Source organism: Drosophila elegans, unplaced genomic scaffold (genome assembly GCF_018152505.1).
Source record: "Drosophila elegans isolate 14027-0461.03 unplaced genomic scaffold, ASM1815250v1 contig_433, whole genome shotgun sequence".
In the NCBI taxonomy this organism is placed as follows: domain Eukaryota; kingdom Metazoa; phylum Arthropoda; class Insecta; order Diptera; family Drosophilidae; genus Drosophila; species Drosophila elegans.
The window spans coordinates 1,228,571-1,247,380 of NW_024545820.1; the positions used below are offsets into that span (position 1 = coordinate 1,228,571).

General features: G+C 36.7%; 1 protein-coding gene across 1 annotated transcript; it reads right to left on the reverse strand.

Annotated features, from left to right (window-relative positions):
- Positions 1-918: 918 nt before the first annotated feature.
- Positions 919-16,756, reverse strand: LOC121467513. Its single transcript, XM_041708932.1, has 5 exons — positions 16,600-16,756; positions 3,172-3,197; positions 1,454-1,480; positions 971-1,213; positions 919-930 (listed from the first exon to the last, which is right to left on the reverse strand). The coding sequence occupies exons 1-5, from the start codon at positions 16,754-16,756 to the stop codon at positions 919-921; spliced, it is 465 nt and encodes a 154-aa protein (XP_041564866.1).
- Positions 16,757-18,810: the final 2,054 nt, after the last annotated feature.

Below are 18,810 nucleotides of genomic sequence, written 5' to 3' on the forward strand. Positions count from 1 at the left end.
AGATAACGATATCGTAGGTAAAATAGTCTCAAATATTCTGCATGCAGATGGTCTGAAAACGTGACCGATCGTGGGTTATCTTTTATGATGGGTCAGAATTGACACACATGTGCACGCAGGCATACGTGGTCCTGTTTTGATTTAGGTAGGCCGATATCACAAATGACCCTTGTCTATTTAACCCATAAATATCAATCCAGCTGCGAACAATTTTCTTTTTGGCGAAAATCGTACATTCTCCCGGCCGTCATTAATGTTGATGGTAAACGGCTGAGTTGTAAATGTGGTCGCACTCGTAGGTATACTAGGTCCTTGTTGAAGTGGTAGAGGAGACGTAGATTTACGCCATCTTTTGAATAGATGAATAAGGGTGATGATCATTACAAAAATCGATTTGATGATGCTCAATATTAGATAAATTGTGTGGTAGCTTAAAGTTTTTTTGTGGAAACAGTTCCATTTTTCTTTGAAGAAGCTCATTGAAATGTAGTTTCTGAGTGTCAATTACAACCGTCATATTTGAATTTGACGGCAAACTTTCAGTTAAATCGCTATCTCCAAATCGAGCATATGAAGCCTGTAGTGTAGTTTCTGTTGACTCTTGAGTCGTTATCGTCATCAATGTATTTCGAATTGTGCACCCAGGACTTGCAGTCAAATAGCCGGAGCCTTGTAGTTCTATGTTAGATGTCCCATCGAAGCAAACAGCAGAAAGCTTTAAAGATTCGTTTGATGCAAATATCCATTGATTCTTGGCATACATTCCAGACCAAAGAAAGGATTTTCTAGTACTTACTATTTTACAGGAGGAATCCGTTTTATAATGAAATAATTTCATCTCACAACTAATTTCTGATGAAAACATTGTTTGCTTGTTGAAACAAACAAAATCGCTTTTAGCTCTTTCTTGACATAACGTTAAGTCTGCTTCTGACATTTCAACAAATTCATCACGATGACTGTTGATTACAAGAAACGGTGATTTTATTTCAATCGAATGAATTTCATCTTTACCCAGAAATGGAATTGGAGTCAATTTGTAGATGTCCAGAACTTGCGAGGATATTAAAGGAAAATTTACTTTAATAATGACATGATCCTTCACAATAGTTCCTTCACCCTTCATTAGCTGGTATGCCATAAGAATGTTATCTGGGTGAACTGGGAGCATTTGTCCAGGTCTCAAGTGACTATGTATTTGTTCCATTTGCTCCTTTAGTTGTCGTGGTGATATTAGCATTGGGCTAATTGTATTATGACGAATATTTGTTAATACATTTATTATTTCTGCTTGTACCCGTTGAAGATTTGATGCCAGAATAGAAAGTTGAGTTGACAGTGTTATAAACCATGAAAGTTTTTAAAATACACTCTTGGTACTTTCTGTGTCGGAGATATAGTTTTCAATCAATTTTAATCGATTTGAGTTGGAAATCTCATCTCTTTTTATGACATTAATTGTTGAATCAATCAATGATGTCTAATTTTTTAATAAATTCAATCGTTGCCTTTAACCTTTGTTATTGTCTTGGCCATTTCGTTAGCATATGTTGAGTCTAATACGCCAAACAGACTACTTGCTATATTTCCAACGATATCCAGTGGTGCTCTTTGTCTACGTGATTTTGCTAGTAGGATATTTTCAGCCTGCAGATCTTCCTCCAAATTTTTGATGTGATGATACAGACTTGTACATGCTTCTTGTTGTGGAAATTGTGTACATAAATGACCAATTTTGCTAACTCCCATTGAAAATGGGTTTATGTCATTCAATACGGCCTTAAATTGTAATAAACAATTATAGACCAATCCGTTGTGGCAAATTGACCATTTCCAACCTTTTCAAAAAAGATTCCTGGCCTTGAAACAAATTTTGTTACATTGATTTATTGTGCAATAGTTAATGGTAACAAAAGAAGCATTACTATCAATGTCATTGCCATTGACGACAGACCTGAAGATTTTTTCCTTTTTGGTGTTGTTAAGAATAGTAAATAAATACGAAGTTTTTGTTTGAGTTCTGTATTGAAACTGTTTCATTTTATTTAAAACTTCTTGACAAGAAACTTATGTGAAAATCTTATTCTAATCTTAGCTATGGTCTACGCAGAGACCTAATATTTTAGTCTGGGCGGGGAGTTATTTATTTTGCCCCCCGCACAAGAACTCTCGGTATTAGATAGCTCAAGTGGCCTGCTGTTACAGATTACAAGTGCATTTGAAAAACTGAACCCTTGTCGGGTCCCAGATCGTAAATTATGGCTCTTGATGGAATTACACAGTTCTACATGACATGTGCAGAGCTCATTAAATCTTAGACATAATATTTATCAGTGTTCGTCTGAACATTCTGGCAAGGGCCGGCAAACTGTGGTGTATGTGTTGTAATTACATAATTGCTTCAATTGCAATATAAAATTAGTGGACTGTATTTATTCGATATATTTTATTTTGCATTATAAATTTAACACCTTGCACGGCTTGAAATGACTTATGTTTAGGATTACAAAATTTTTAATTTATTTATTTTTAATCAAAACATTCTTTAACATAATTTATTTATAACATAAATTGATTAAATATTAATTATACCGTTTGGTATGGCAATGGCTTGTAATTGCCTTCGTACATTTATTTTTCTTATAAAATATACAGTTAATACAAGTATTATAATAATTGCCAAAATTAAAGAAGCATGTCCAGTTACATGATGGAAGTCTAATTCTTTTAATTCTAACTTGTGAGTCTTTAAATATTGTATTTCTTGTGTTAATCGATTGATTTTATCAGTATGATTTATTAAGGGCAAATCGAGCTGGTTCCAAACTATCTTCGGTACATCATTAACCTCTCCAATATAAGACACAGAAAATGTTCCCTGATCTTCTAGCTGAATACTGTGTTGGGCAACTAATATTTTGTCATCAGTTCGAGCAGTACAATCTGACCTTAGCGTTAATATTCCTTGCTCAGGTAAATCCACTATTTCTATTTTCGAGTTGCTGCACTGAATTCTAGCCTTAGAATGGTTCTGAACCTTAAAAAGCCAACTGCTCTTCCTTTCTAACTCGACCCAATATGATTTACTCTCAATCACTGATTTATATTTGCAATCTGATTGCTTATTTGGTTTGAGAGGCTTAAGCTCACAACTATTATCGTTAGCACTACTCCAAGGCCAACTTCCTTCACAAACCCTTTTATTAATCTAATCTTTGACACTTATTAATGGTTGGTTCTGAAATGAGGTGAGAAGCATCTATTTCAAAATTGTAAACTAAGTACTGAGAATCGACATGTACTGTAATCATACGTTCATCTAGCCTAACTGGTACTGGGATAATTTTATAAAGCACCGAAGCATGTCTTCCAAACAAAGGTATTTTTGCATTGATAATTAACTTTTTATCTAAAAATAACCCCCTAGCCGTGGGTAAAGTATAAACCTCTTTTAATTCTGTACCTGTTCTTTTTCCTGGCAGAATTAAATTCTCTGACGAACTGTCTTTTATTTGGGAAATCTCACTTTTCAACTGACTAGGTTTCAATATATTGGTATTAAGTCGACCATGATTGATGTCAATTAACAGGCTTATGACTCCGGATTGAATCTTTTCGCATTCATCTATAATGTTACCTAATTGTTTTGTTATCATGAAGAAGTTGATGGACTCCTTGTACACATAATAAGATTTCTGCAATACCCGGCGGTATCAAGTTCTCAATTCTTTTATTCATTCCTTTAAAGTTTAAATTAACTTATTCAGTAGTCCTTTTCAAAATATTAGTCATAGAATCAACTAAGGAAGTTTGTTTCCTACTTAACTCATTAAGATTATGTTGATTGCTTAATAAGTTATTCATTTTGTCCTCCATTTGTATCCTGTCGTCTCTCTTTTAATTTTCTGGATTAGTTTCCACCTGTCTAAATTCCCAATTCTCTCATTTTCAATTGGTTCAACTTTTTCTAGCGGTGGTCTACCAATCAAGAAATGTCCTGGTGTTAGGACTTCATTTTGATCAATTTCATTTTCATGGGTATACAATAGTCTTAAATTTAAGCATGCTTCTTTCTGACATAAAAGTGTTGACATTTCTTCGTATGTCAGTCTATTTTCCCCGATTACCCGTTTCAGATGGTATTTAATGGTTTTAACTCCAACTTCCCAAATACCTCCGAAGTGAGGTCCTGCCGGGGGGATAAAATGCCAATCAATTCTATCTTTTTCGAGCTGCGCGGCAATCATTGTATTTTCCTTGATTGCTTTAACTAAATCTTGATCTAATTTTCTTGAGGCTCCTACGAAATTAGTTCCGTTATCCGAATAAATATTAGCACATTTACCTCTTCTAGCAATAAATCTTCTAAGTGCTGCTAGAAATGCTTCCGAGGTTAAGTCACTTACCATTTCTAGATGTATGGCTTTGGTGGCCATACAAACAAATACGGCAATGTATCCCTTGTACGTCTTTAGTCCACGATTCTTGGAATATTTAACGAAATAAGGACCTGCGTAATCTATTCCAGTATTAAAAAATGGGTACGACATCATAACTCTGTATCTAGGCAGGTTGCCCATTATTTGTTGAGCTGTATTTTGTTTGTATCTCGCACACTTGACACATTCTTTTAAATACTTTTTTAATGAATTTTTTAACCCAAAATCCAATACTTTCTTTGGATATAATTTCGCATTAGGTTTATTCCTCCATGCAAAGTTTCATTATGAGCATTTTTTATCAACAAGTTAGTTAAATGGCATTTGTCCAAGATTATTGGGTGCTTAACTTTAAATTCTGCACCGGAGTTTTCTAGTCTTCCTCCCACTCGCAGAATACCATCATTATCTAAAAACGGATTTAACGACAATATCCTATTATTTGTCTTAATTTCCTTATTTGTTTTTAAGCATTTTATTTCTTGGCTGAATTGATATTCTTGTTGCTTTCTTATAACAATCTTTTCAGCTAGTTTTAACTCTTTTACAGATAGGAAGGAAGGATAGGATTCCTTTTTTATCTTGATTTGAATGAATCTATTTATGTATACTATTACTCGCATAATCTTTTCAATACTGGAAAACCTCTCCAGTAAATTATAAATAGGATTATCGGTTTTATTGTTTAAAATTGAATTTATCAAGACAATTTCTCCTGTGGATTCCTGGTGAGGCCATTGCTCCTGTGGCTCAGATAACCACTTCGGACCTTTCCACCAAAGATCACAGTTAACCAATTGGCTAGAACTAATTCCCCTTGATGCTAAGTCTGCAGGATTTTCTTCAGACTTCTCATGATTCCATTTGGTATTCTTTAGTTTACGAATGTCACCTGTTCTTCGTCTAATAAACTTGACTTTGCTATCTCCATTGTTTATCCATGCTAAAGTGATAGTGGAATCACTCCAAGCGTAGATTTCCACTGTATTATCAATGGATTCATTAATTCTTTTGATCAATCCACTAAGTAAATGAGCTGCACATAACTCTAGTTTGGGAATAGTTTTTCTATTTTTAATTGGATTGACGCTACTTTTGCTGGCTATTATATTCACAGAATTTCCTACCTTAGCATATACTACGGCTGCATATGCCTTTTCGGAAGCGTCCGCAAATCCATGAAGTTGTATCCCCAAACAATTCTTGGAACTAATCCATCTTGGGATTCGAATCTTTTCTAAAGATAATAAACTTTCTTTATAATTTTCCCAATAATCTTTGTCTTCCTTGGATAACTCCTGATCCCACTCACTTTTATTTATCCATAATTTTTGAATAAAAAGCTTTCCTAAAACAGTGACAGGAGCCAGCCATCCTAGGGGATCATAAATTTTTGATAATGTCGATAACACTACCCTTTTGTTAGTTTTTTTGGATTCCCCGCAATTTACTTTAAATTTAAATAAATCTTTTTGGGGTTCCCATTGAAGCCCAAGAGTTTTAACGCTTTCATTTTCCGTAATAGCAAGCACTTTGTTATCTCCTGTGTTCTCAACAGTTTGAGTTACTTTAAAATTGTTGGAAACCTATTTCCTTAAGTTAAACCCTACCTTTTGTAGTTCCTTGGAGATTAGTTTAATTAAATTGTTGGCATCTTCCACAGAATCAGCCCCAGCCATTAGGTCATCCATATAGCAATCATTCCTAATTATTTCACTCAAATATTTATTTTTACATTTATCAGCAATATCTACCAGAACTCTGGTAGCTAAATATGGTGCGGATGTAGTACCATATGTGACTGTTGTCAATTTATAATTTTTTATTTTTTCATCTGGAGAGTTTCTCCATAAAATGTACTGGTATTGCTGATCCTCATCATCAATCTTTATTTGACGATACATTTTTTCAACATCCGCGGATACCACATATTCCCATTTTCTCCATTTAACGATAATGTCAAAAATATCCTTTTGAACTCGTGGACCAACCCACATTATATCGTTCAAACTTTTGTTATTAGTAGTTTTTGCTGAAGCGTCAAAAACTACTCTTAATTTGGTCGTCAAGCTCGAATCTCTGATCACGGCTTGGTGCGGTAAGAAATACTTGCCTTCATTCTGCACTTCGACCATATGTCCTAAATTCATATATTCTTTAATAAAATTAGTGTAGTCTGCCCTTAGTTTCTCGTTTCTTTTTAATTTTTTCTCCAGATTCATAAAACGAGCGATCGCTTGTTTCTTTGAATCCCCTAAGGTGACATCATCTTTAAATGGAATTGACACAATGTAACGCCCATCTGAATCTATCTTTATAGTTTTTGTGAAACTATTTTCACATATTTCAGATTCGATATCATTTTTATTTTCATCCTCTACTTCCCAATACCGATCCATATCTTTTAATTCTATGGTGGTTGCTACAATTGTCTTCTGTCCCTTTGATTTTTTACATCCAGAGATAATCCACCCGAAATCGGTTTTTTGGCCGAGGAGGCCATTTATTTTGACCACTCCACTCTGTAGAATGTCAGTATATAGATCTGCTCCAATAATTAGATCTACACGCCCCGGCTTATTAAAGTCGGGGTTGGCCATATTATATTTTTCCCATTTTGTTTTGTCAACATTAACTTTGTGGGCTGGGAGAGCCCTCATAAGTTTTGGGAGTACTAATGCTTCAACTTTTAAAATTTTTTGGGAAGCATTACATTTAATTGAAAGATGAATTTTGTGCTTCGAGATGCACTTTCCTGTGGAGAATACTCCACTGATCTCTGTTTGAGATCGAATTTTTTGTAATTTTAGAATCTGCACAGATTCTTCAGAAATTATGGTGCTTTGAGAACCACTGTCAATCAAAGCTCTGAAATTTTCAAACCCTCCATTCGAGGATTTTATTTGAACGCGTGCTGTAGCAAGCAACGCCTGTTCGGATGTCCTGCAAGTGTTAACCTTTTCTAATTTTTGGTTAACGTTATAATTTATATGTAGCATGCTGTGGTGATTTTTCTTGCAAATAGAACATGAAATGTCGCTTTGAAATTTTTTATTAAATGAGTGTTTCAGACATTTGAAACACAAATGAGCATTTTTTACTTTTTCCATCCTTTCTGATGGATTTAAAACCTTAAATATCTGACACTGGAATATAAAATGTCCCGAAATTTTACATATGGGACAATTATTAGTAGCTAATTCTCTTATATTGCTACTATATATTTTTTTTTACAGGCTTTTCATCCTGAACTGAGCTTATCGAACTTAGCCGTTGCTCTAAAAATTCAATGACGTCCGATAACGCTTGAATCTCTTTAGTTTTTTTTAACATGGCTCTCATATATTTGAAGAGCTTCTTTGTTAAACTTCCTAATTATTATATGTGCAAACATAATATCCACTTCATCAGAAAGTTGTGCCTTCAATTTTATCATATGTATTGACTCGTTAATCGTGTCAATAAATATTTTTAGTTGCCTAACTGAATCAACATTTACGATTTGAGGATGCAGAAAGCGGTTTAATTGATCGGAAAAATGTTCCTTTTATTTTCGTACCGCTTGGTTAATAACTCCCAAGCGGCCTCATAATTCTCCCCAGATCCCAACAATAAGTGAGAAACCACATTTCTGGCTTCTCCCTTAAGTGAGATCTTAAGGTAACTGAACTTAAAAGAAGGACTTAGATCCTCTCTTAAATGAATGAGTTCATTAAACAACTCATAAAACAGGTCCCAGTCTTTGGAATCTCCATAGAACGTGGGTACCTGAATTTTAGGTAACGTTGGCAAATCATCAATTTTATGATTTCCAACGTTAACCTTTCCGGGCACAATTTGTTCGATTTTTTTTTTTCATTGTGTTGGTTATTGACGAGATGTCGAACTCTAACTCGTTCAAATCCTCGTCATAACCCCTATCAGTGACATCTACTTGGTCGACTTGTTTAAGACCTACTATTTTTGTCCAATAAAATTCTAATTTCTGGACTCTAATCTCAAAAGTTGAAACATTATCAGCTTAATGTCTTCAAAAGTTTCTTTTAAGTATTCCCGTACCTGTACTATTGCCCTATCTAATTTATTGACAACTTTAGAACTACTGGCCTCTAAGTCAACTTCGTCAGCTTTGTTTAAAACCCTATTTATCCTACCTTTTATATTTGAGAGATCTATCATCATTTTCTCATAATGATTCTTCTTGAAGTAGTCATGATCGACTACTCCAATTTGAACCAAAACCGAATGATTTTGAACACATTCGGACCTTAATTCCTCATACTGTTTCAAATATTCAAATGATATACTAGGTAGCTCTTTAAGGGTATGAATTAGTTTTGTAATTTCTACTTGCCTTTTTATTAAGGCAATAGTTTCAGCGGACAACATGGTTTTGACTTTAGTTTTGTATATGTATATATATAAAAATAAATTGCTGTTCGTTAAAACTCGAGAGCGTCTAAACGGATTTATCTTTTCTTAATATTAAAATGTTCGTAACTTATAAAAATAAATTTTAAGATTAACTTAGCTGGTGTATTTGTTGTCGTCACTGCCGTTGTCGCCGTTGTAGTTGTTTTAGCTGATGATGTTGTTGCTGATGCGCTTGTTGTTGCGGCTGTTGTTGCTGATGGTCGTTGTTGCTGCTGCTGCCGTTGTCCTTGTCTCTGTTGCCGCTCCTGTTGTTGATCCTGCTAGCCTTCCTTCAGTTGTCGTCTCTTTGAGGGTCTTCGTTGTTGTTTTTAAAGATGATTTAAGTTTTTTTTTATTTATTTTTGAACAGTTAATATTGGGTGTTTCTTTTTAATATTTGTTTTTTGTCACTGATAGTTTAAATATATATGTATATGTCGGATCTTTAGTTTTGTTTTCGTGGTATTACGCTCTTAAAATAAGAATTAACATGAAATGCTGTATTACTTGGAATTACATTTTTACTTAGAATTAAAGCTTATGTTATGAATGCCACTCGTTGCTTTTTGTTCCTCCCTTCGCATTCCTTTCTTTATACGAGTTTCTGTGTGTTAGTGTTGCGTTGAGCCTAACGGAGGTCCGTTATGTGCAGTCTCGCTGTGACATGGTGCGAGTAAAAGAGACGGCCATATGGTATTTGGTAAAGTATGTGAACAAGGGGATGTTGACCAATTTGGGCTGTATAAAAGGGAGCTCTGATTGATAGATCGGGCAGTCTCGATCGAGGTACGGTACTAAAAGGTCACGAAATGTCACAGCCGAGAAAGCGCACGGCTCGCAACGCCCTAGAAATCATCGAGGAACTCGATGTTCCGACATCAGAAGTGGGATCGCCTACACCCCAAGTTGAGTCCGATGATCGCGTTTGTGCACTTCTAGAAATGCAGCACCGAAGCATGATGGAAGTGATAAAAGCAGTGAAAAGTGCAGAGCCACAAAGAAGTGAAAACAATCCAGTGACATTACCAAAATTCAACCCCGATACCGCAGGGGCAAGTGCAGCGTCTTGGTGCTCTACAGTGGACCTGATAGTGTCAGAAAAACCTATGTATGGAAGCGCACTGATCATAGCACTGAGTAAATCCCTAGAGGGTAGCGCTTCCAATTGGCTATCCCAAATTAGTTATTCTGGAATGACCTGGAACCAGTTCAAAGAACTCTTTCTGCAACAATTTGAAGGCAACGAAACTACAGCGGCTACAGTGTTCAACGTTTTTAACGGTCGCCCAAAAGACGGCGAATGTTTGTCCCTTTATGGAAGCCGTCAATTAACCACTCTGATGGCCAAGTGGAAATCAATGACGACAGAACAAATAGCCTTGTCAGTTGTTCTAGCGCATACCGCCCAAATAGACTCTAGATTGCAACGTACAGTCTTTACGACCGACATTAAAACACGAGCAGAGTTGCAGAACGAGTTGAAGGCATTCGCATTCGTCAATAAGGGAAACTATATTGCTTCGGAGAATCCTGTGGCCAAAAAGCCGCGCCTGACAACACCACCTAAATGTCACTTCTGCGGGAAAATCGGTCATAAGATCGTCGACTGCCACGCGAGGAAAAACAGCTCAAAAAACCAACACGGAGCCCATAAAATTTCCAGCCGACCGATCGACGCTAACAGGGGAACCATTACGTGCTACCGGTGTGGCAATCCGGGACATATTGCATCGGCTTGCCCAGGACGTCTATCATCACAAATACAGGGCAAATCAGAAGAAAAGCGTATTAACTTGTGTAACGTATCAGGACCAATAAGCACTTTGACATCATCCGGTGAGTCGTATCCATTTTGCTTTGATTCTGGAGCAGAGTGCTCCCTCGTAAAAGAATCGGTATCCCAACAGCTGTCCGGCACACGAACCAATAATGTTGTTAGCTTAAGAGGGATAGGAAATAATACGGTAACTAGTACGTTACAAATATTATCTAATGTCATGATTAGCGAGTACACGCTTGAAGTTATTCGGTATGTTGTTCAAGATAGTTATATTAATTATAGTATAATAATTGGCCGCGAAATTCTAAGTCAGGGCTTTGGCGTATCAATAACGATCGATAAATTTAAACTGTTTAAAACTGTATCTGTAAATACCTGTTCTGCTTTGATTAATAGTTTTAATTTTTCAAATATCGATACCGGTTTGGATGGTGTAAATAAGTCAAGCTTGTTGTGCATTTTGAATGAATTCTCGGACGCATTTATAGATGGATTCCCTAAAAGTCGAGTGACAACCACAGAGTTTCATATTCGATTAATTAATCCAAATAAGACCGTCCAAAGGCGGCCATACAGACTCAGTATCGAGGAAAAAGAAGTAGTGAGAAAAAGAATAAATGAATTACTACAAGCTAATATCATCCGTCCTAGCTCTTCTCCATTTGCTAGTCCGATGCTTCTGGTAAAAAAGAAAGACGGATCTGACCGACTCTGTGTAGACTACCGCGAGTTGAATTCGAACACGGTGGCAGAAAAGTTTCCCTTGCCTCTTATTAATGATCAGATCGCTAGATTAGGTGGGGTAAAGTATTTTACGTGTTTGGATATGGCAAGCGGTTATCACCAGATCCCGATTCATCCAAACTCAGTTGAACGTACAGCATTCGTTACACCAGAGGGTCAATTTGAGTTCTTAACAATGCCTTTCGGACTTAAGAATGCGGCACCTGTGTTTCAAAGGGCGGTAATTAAGGCGTTAGGTGAGCTGGCATATTCATATGTCGTAGTTTATATGGATGATATCTTAATAACCTCTGGTACAGAAGAAGAAGCATTTGAAAGATTAAGAACAGTTCTAAGCTTATTATCTCAAGCTGGTTTTTCATTTAATATCGCGAAATGTTCCTTTTTAAAAACAAGCGTGGATTATTTAGGTTTTCAAATCAAAGATGGCGAAGTTAGACCCAATCCACGAAAGGTGCATGCTTTGGTCAATCTACCCCCTCCACAGTCAGTTACACAAGTAAGGCAGTTTATCGGTTTGGCGTCCTACTTTCGACAGTTCGTCCCAAAATTTTCTGAAATAATGAAGCCATTGTACGCCGTTACCTGTAAAAATAAAGTATTCGAGTGGAAAAGCGACCATGAGGAAGTGCGAAAAAAAATTATCAAAATTTTAACTGATAAGCCGGTGCTTTTCATTTTTGACCCGAAATATCCCCTCGAATTGCACACTGACGCGAGCATGGATGGCTACGGTGCAATACTACTTCATAAAATCGACAATAAACCTAGGGTCATTGAATATTTCAGTAAACAAACATCTGCAACTGAATCACGTTACCACTCTTACGAGTTAGAAACACTAGCCGTGTTTAACGCTATGAAACATTTCCGACACTATTTACACGGCCGTCATTTTGTTGTATTTACGGATTGTAATTCTCTGCAAGCTACGCGAAATAAAATAAGCCTTACACCAAGAGTACAACGTTGGTGGGCCTATATGCAAATGTTTGATTTCGATATAAAATATGTACCTGGTGCAAAAATGGCCCACGTAGATTTTTTATCACGCAACCCGATGCCATCGAAGGTAATTACTAAATTGTATCCCAGTCCTGAAAACAAATGTGTTTCGTTGGCCGAAATATCGGACAATTGGTTGCTGGCTGAGCAGCAACGAGATGAAGAAACTTTATCCATTATTTCAAGAATTCAAAATGAAGAACTGGGAGAAGATTTGGCCAAAACATATGAATTGCGTTCTAAAATACTTTTCCGTATAATTCAAAGAAATGGTAGGACGCGCAGCCTTCCAGTAGTGCCCAGATCATTTAGGTGGTCGGTAGTAAACCACGTCCATGAGGCAATAGTTCATCTAGGGTGGGAAAAGACATTGGACAAGATGTATGAGTTCTACTGGTTCGACAATATGTCTAAATATGTCCGAAAATTTGTAAGTAATTGTATCACCTGTAAATTAACAAAACCACCCTCGGGTAAATTACCAATTGAACTCCACCCTATACCGAAAGTAGATATTCCATGGCACACTGTTCACATAGATATAACAGGAAAATTAAGTGGCAAAAGGGATCAAAAGGAGTATATTATAGTCCAGGTTGATGCCTTTACTAAATTTGTTTATTTGCACCATACCATAAATATTACCAGTGAAAGTTGTGTTGAAGCAGTGAAATCGTCCATATCTATGTTTGGCATACCAACAAGAATCATAGCAGATCAGGGAAGGAGTTTTACCGGAGCAGTCTTTGGAGACTTTTGTAACATGCAAAAAATACAATTACATTTAATTGCAACGGGAGCCAGCCGTGCAAACGGCCAAGTAGAACGAGTAATGAGCACCCTGAAGGGTATGCTGACTGCCGTAGAAAGTAGTCAGCGTACTTGGCAGGACGCTTTAGGCGAGATACAATTGGCCATAAACTGTACTGTAAATCGAATTACGAAAGCAAGTCCTCTAGAACTATTAATTGGAAAAGAAGCGAGACCTTTTAATATGTTACCCCTCTGTGAAGGAAATAACAAAGTAGATTTAAGCACTGTAAGAAATAAAGCCAAAGAAAATATGAAAAATAATGCTAAATATGAAAAGAAAAGATTTGATAAAAACAAATGTAAAGTTAAAAGTTTTAAAGTTGGTGATTATGTTTTGCTTAAAAACGAAGAGAGGCATCAGACCAAATTAGATAATAAGTTTAAAGGCCCATTCTTAGTGACAGAGTTACTTGAAGGCGACCGCTATGTTCTAAAATCACTAACTAATAAACGAACGTATAAATACGCGCACGAAGCTTTAAGAAAAATGCCTATTGAAGAGATTCCCAGAGAGTTAGATGTATGTAATGAGAGAATAGAAAATGATGATAGCTTATTGGTGGATTCCAATGAAGCAAGCGACGTGGAAGGCGACGTCGCGAGTCAGTTAGAGGATTCTAACTAAGATGTGGCATTGATGGACTTCAATGCGAGATTCTGTACAATCATACACCTAGATCAACTCTAGCCACTAGGTTGCTGTAGGTGCATACATGATCATGTATTCACCTGGCTATGGTGAGGCGCCTAATTAGTGGTGGAAACCTGATTGGTGTGTTTGTGATAGATGGTATTCAAATCTTTGGGAATCGATTTCTAGTAAAGGCTCTTCGCAAACGAATAATCTAATTAACTAGTAACTATTGAAAAAAGTAACAACGAGCGACGTATTAATACGTTTTATTATTTTTTTTATGATCGTTTCAGATTGAACGATACCTTCTAATTACTCTTAGTATTTTCATTAAAATTTGTAACACACGAGGACGTGTGGATATCAGGATGGCCGTGTCGGATCTTTAGTTTTGTTTTCGTGGTATTACGCTCTTAAAATAAGAATTAACATGAAATGCTGTATTACTTGGAATTACATTTTTACTTAGAATTAAAGCTTATGTTATGAATGCCACTCGTTGCTTTTTGTTCCTCCCTTCGCATTCCTTTCTTTATACGAGTTTCTGTGTGTTAGTGTTGCGTTGAGCCTAACGGAGGTCCGTTATGTGCAGTCTCGCTGTGACATGGTGCGAGTAAAAGAGACGGCCATATGGTATTTGGTAAAGTATGTGAACAAGGGGATGTTGACCAATTTGGGCTGTATAAAAGGGAGCTCTGATTGATAGATCGGGCAGTCTCGATCGAGGTACGGTACTAAAAGGTCACGAAATGTCACAGCCAAGAAAGCGCACGGCTCGCAACGCCCTAGAAATCATCGAGGAACTCGATGTTCCGACATATATATATACTTTTTTTTCACTTTTTCGATGTGTGGCCTGATTTTAATTAATCACTTTTTTTTTTCATTCGTTGTTTCAGGGCCACGAATACGCCTCAAAATCAAATTGTTCGATGACAATTTATTATATTTTTTTTTTTTTATTTTAACTTGTCGATTTCTCGACCACAATTTCACAAAAAAATGTTTATTATTTTTTTATTATTTTTGAAAATTGCTTTAAACAATAAGGACTCTTATTTGTCCTTTTGCTTTTAAATTTATACTCTGTTATAATTAATCAATTAAGGTGCTGGCTTTCCACTAAGTCTCTTACCACTGGTGGGGGAAAACTGTAGCGTTGCTCGTAGGACCAACATGTTAAGGATAGTAAATAAATACAACCTTTTTGTTTGAGTTCTGTATTGAAACTGTTTCATTTTATTTAAAACTTCTTGACAAGAAACTTATGTGAAAATCTTATTCTAATCTTAGCTATGGTCTACGCAGAGACCTAATCTTTTAGTCTGGGCGGGGGAGTTATTTATTTTGCCCCCCGCACACCGAGAGTTCGGTATTAGATAACTCAAGTGGCCTGCTGTTACAGATTACAAGTGCATTTGAAAAACTGAACCCTTGTCGGGTCCCAGATCGTAAATTGTGGCTCTTGATCGAATTACACAGTTCTACATGACATGTGCAGAGCTCATTAAATCTTAGACATAATATTTATCAGTGTTCGTCTGAACAGGTGTGTTTTCTTCAACAATTCTGTCCTCAGGGTTCTCTAAAAGTGGATGCTTACATACGGAATAATACAGCTATGTGCTGAATGTCCCACTTGAAGAATCCTTTTGCTGTTTTGACTTCCACTACTCTGACGAAATTGTCTTTTCCGTGGAATACCTTGACAATTCTTCCCATTGGCCATTGCAGTACTGGTGTGCTATCTTCTTTTATTAACACCAGCTCTCCTTCCTTAATGTTTGCTGATGATCGTCTCCACTTTGGTTTTGCTGTAGCTGTTGTAGATAATCAGTTGACCATTGCTTCCAAAGGCGTGCTTAAGTTTTGATACAGCTTGCCATCGTTGTCCCAATGTCTGTGAAGGTTCGCTGTCAGCTTGGGCGGTGAGTGGTTCTCCAATAAGAAAATTACCTGGAGTAATTGCTGTCAAATCATTTGGATCAGTTGACATGGGAACCAAAGGTCGAGAGTTTAAAATTGCTTCAATCTCGACTAAAACAGTTTCTAACTCCTCATAAGTTAGATTAGCTGTGATGACATTTTTTAACAGCAAATGCTTAGCTGATTTTACAGCAGCTTCCCACAATCCTCCAAAATGCGGTGCTCTTGGTGGAATAAACTTAAAATTGACTCCCTGATCAATACAGCTTTCCACAATGCATTGTTTTGCCTTTTCGGAAAATATTGCATCTTCCAGCTCTTGAAGCTTATTTCTTGCTCCAACAAAATTAGTCGCATTGTCGGAATGCAAAGTTTGACATTTTCCTCGTCGACTTATAAAACGACGAAGATCTGCCAAAAATGCCTCTGTAGTAAGATCACTTACTAATTCCAGATGGACTTCTTTAGTCGCAAAGCTGCAAAATATTGCAATATATGCAGTGTGTGGTTTCTTACCACGAATTTTATAATGAATCTTAAATGGTCCACTATAATCAATGCCAGAGTTTAAAAATGGTCGTGCTTTCGTTACTCTTAATGGTGGTAAATTTCCCATTATTTGCTCCAATAATTTTGGCTTGACTCTCGTACACTTTACGCAGTTGAGAACAACACTTCGGGCGATGGTTTTTGCTCTTATAGCTCAATATCTCTGGCGTGAAATAGCCACCAGAGCCTGGACACCTTATGCATTTTTTCAAAAATTAATTTTACGATTTGGTCGCCATATGGAAGTAATATTGGGTGCTTGGCATCAAATGACAATTCAGCTGCTTCCAATTTACCTCCAGCTCTGATGAGATCATCTTGGTCAAAAAATGGTGTGAGCGTGCTTAAACTGCTCACTTTTTCAACTTCACGACAGTTCTTCAAGCTCCTATATTCCGTACCGAAATGCCTTTCCTGGATAATGGGTAGTAATACTTTTCTGGCTCGTTCCATCTCTTCTAACTGGATTGTTGCACCTTTGACTCGTGGCCTTTTTTTCACACGCATAACATTTGCTACTATCCTAAGCAGTTTAGAAATTGAGTTCCTATGCTTTATGCGATAAAATAACACATCATCTTTTACTGTTACTATTGATGAATTTGGCGTCTATATGGTGCTGGCCACTTTGTAGATGGCCCATATAAAAATAGTGGGCCAAAAAACCAAAGGCTGTGACTGGCAAATTTGGAACCACATATTCCTCTTGAAGCTACATCCGCGGCATTCTGTTCTGATGGAATATGGTGCCATTCCTTTTGAAGAGACGTTTCTTGAATTGTCGTAATCCTAGAAGCCACAAATTTATCCTTTATTGTAGTGGGGCTATTTATCCATGATAGCACTATTTCCGAATCTGACCAGTAGTATGTAGGAATTGCTTGCATTGATAACTGTTCCTTTACATTGTATGTTAGTTGTGCACCTAGCACTGCTGCTTTCAATACCAGTCGGGGAAGCGTAATTGTATTTATTGGAGCCAAACGGGATTTTGCGCACAGCCATTGTACAGTCACCCTTTTGTCTTTGTGAACTGCTCGAATATAAACGGCTGCTGCATATTCATTTTCTGAAGCATCAACAATGGTGTGGATTTCCTTTGAAATCGTTTTTTTTCTTCAAAGACATGACGTGAAATTTTAATGTCATTAACGCCTCTAAACTGTCACGGAATTGGATCCATTGCCTTTGTAGATGATCAGGCAATTCCTCGTTGTAATCAAATTTCTCCTTTGTAAGACTCTGCATGAATATCTTTGCTTTAACGACGACTGGAGAGAATAATCCAAGAGGATCAAATATTTTGAATATTTCTGAGACAACGCCTCTTCTTGTTATTTTGGTTGTTGTAGCAATTTGTGTTTTGCCACAAAGTTTGTCTATCTTGGGATTCCAGAGGATTCCAAGAGTTTTGATGCTGCAATCTTCATATGTAGTATCTTCCAATTGCACATTGGGGATTATGTCATCTCTATTTAACCCCTGTAGAAGTTTGTTGCTGTTTGCGCACCCTTTTTCTCAATTTAAATCCTGAACTGACTAATATTTTGTCTAGCTAAGTTCGGATGAGTAAAGCTTCCTGGATTGTATCTGCTCCAGTAATGCAGTCATCCACATACAAATTATTTTTAAGAGCAGACGATCCCAGGTGATACTGCTTCAACTGCTTTGTTGCCAAGTATTCTAAACATCTTGTGGCTAAATAAGCTGCTGATTTAATGCCATACGTGACCTTCTTCAGTCGATAAAATCTCAATTTCTCTGAAGGGTCGTTTCTCCATACAATCATCTGATATTGCTGGTCATTTGGGTTTATCCAAATCTGCCTATACATTTTCTCAATGTCAGCGGTAAACACATATTTGTGTAATCTAAACCGTAATAAAATAGACATCAATGTATTTTGTACTGTTGGGCCTTTGTACAATAAATCATTCAATGAATTGACGTCGGGGTCACCATATATACGAATTCAAATGAATTCAGAATGCTGAAATATATTTTTTGCGTACCGCAAGTACAATACCACTGGCAATAGTCGCCGCAATAAGTACAATACCAATTGGGCTGCGGAGAGGTAAATACGTCAAGAGATCTTTTCGTACTGATTTTATTGAGCATAACTTGGGGTTTATATACATGTTCTTGGGTCAAAAGGGGTGTTAACATAGGTCTATTCTAGACTTCAATTTTCAGTTACATGGTTTATCCTAATCAAACAATAAAATTTAGATAACGATATCGTTGGTAAAATAGTCTCAAATATTCTGCATGCAGATGGTGTGAAAACGTGACCGATCGTGAGTTATCTTTTTTGACGGGTCATAATTGACACACATGTGGACGCAGGCATACGTGGTCCTGTATTAATTTAGGTAGGCCGATATCACAAATGAGCCTTGTCTATTTAACCCATAAATATCAATCCAGCTGCGAACAATTTTCTTCTTGGCGAAAATCGTACAGTTTGGTTGTTCGCATGAGAGCTTTATTTGATAGTCTCCGAT

Excerpts from the sequence above, each read along its gene's own strand:
- LOC121467513 (XM_041708932.1), bottom strand. The coding sequence starts at position 16,756 with ATGGAACGAGCCAGAAAAGTATTACTACCCATTATCCAGGAAAGGCAT. Across the intron at positions 3,198-16,599 it reads TGATCTCATCAGAGCTGGAG|GGTTTGTGAAGGAAGTTGGC; the intron begins GTAAATTGGAAG and ends GATTAATAAAAG. Across the intron at positions 1,214-1,453 it reads TGATTGATTCAACAATTAAT|GAGCAAATGGAACAAATACA; the intron begins GTCATAAAAAGA and ends CGACAACTAAAG.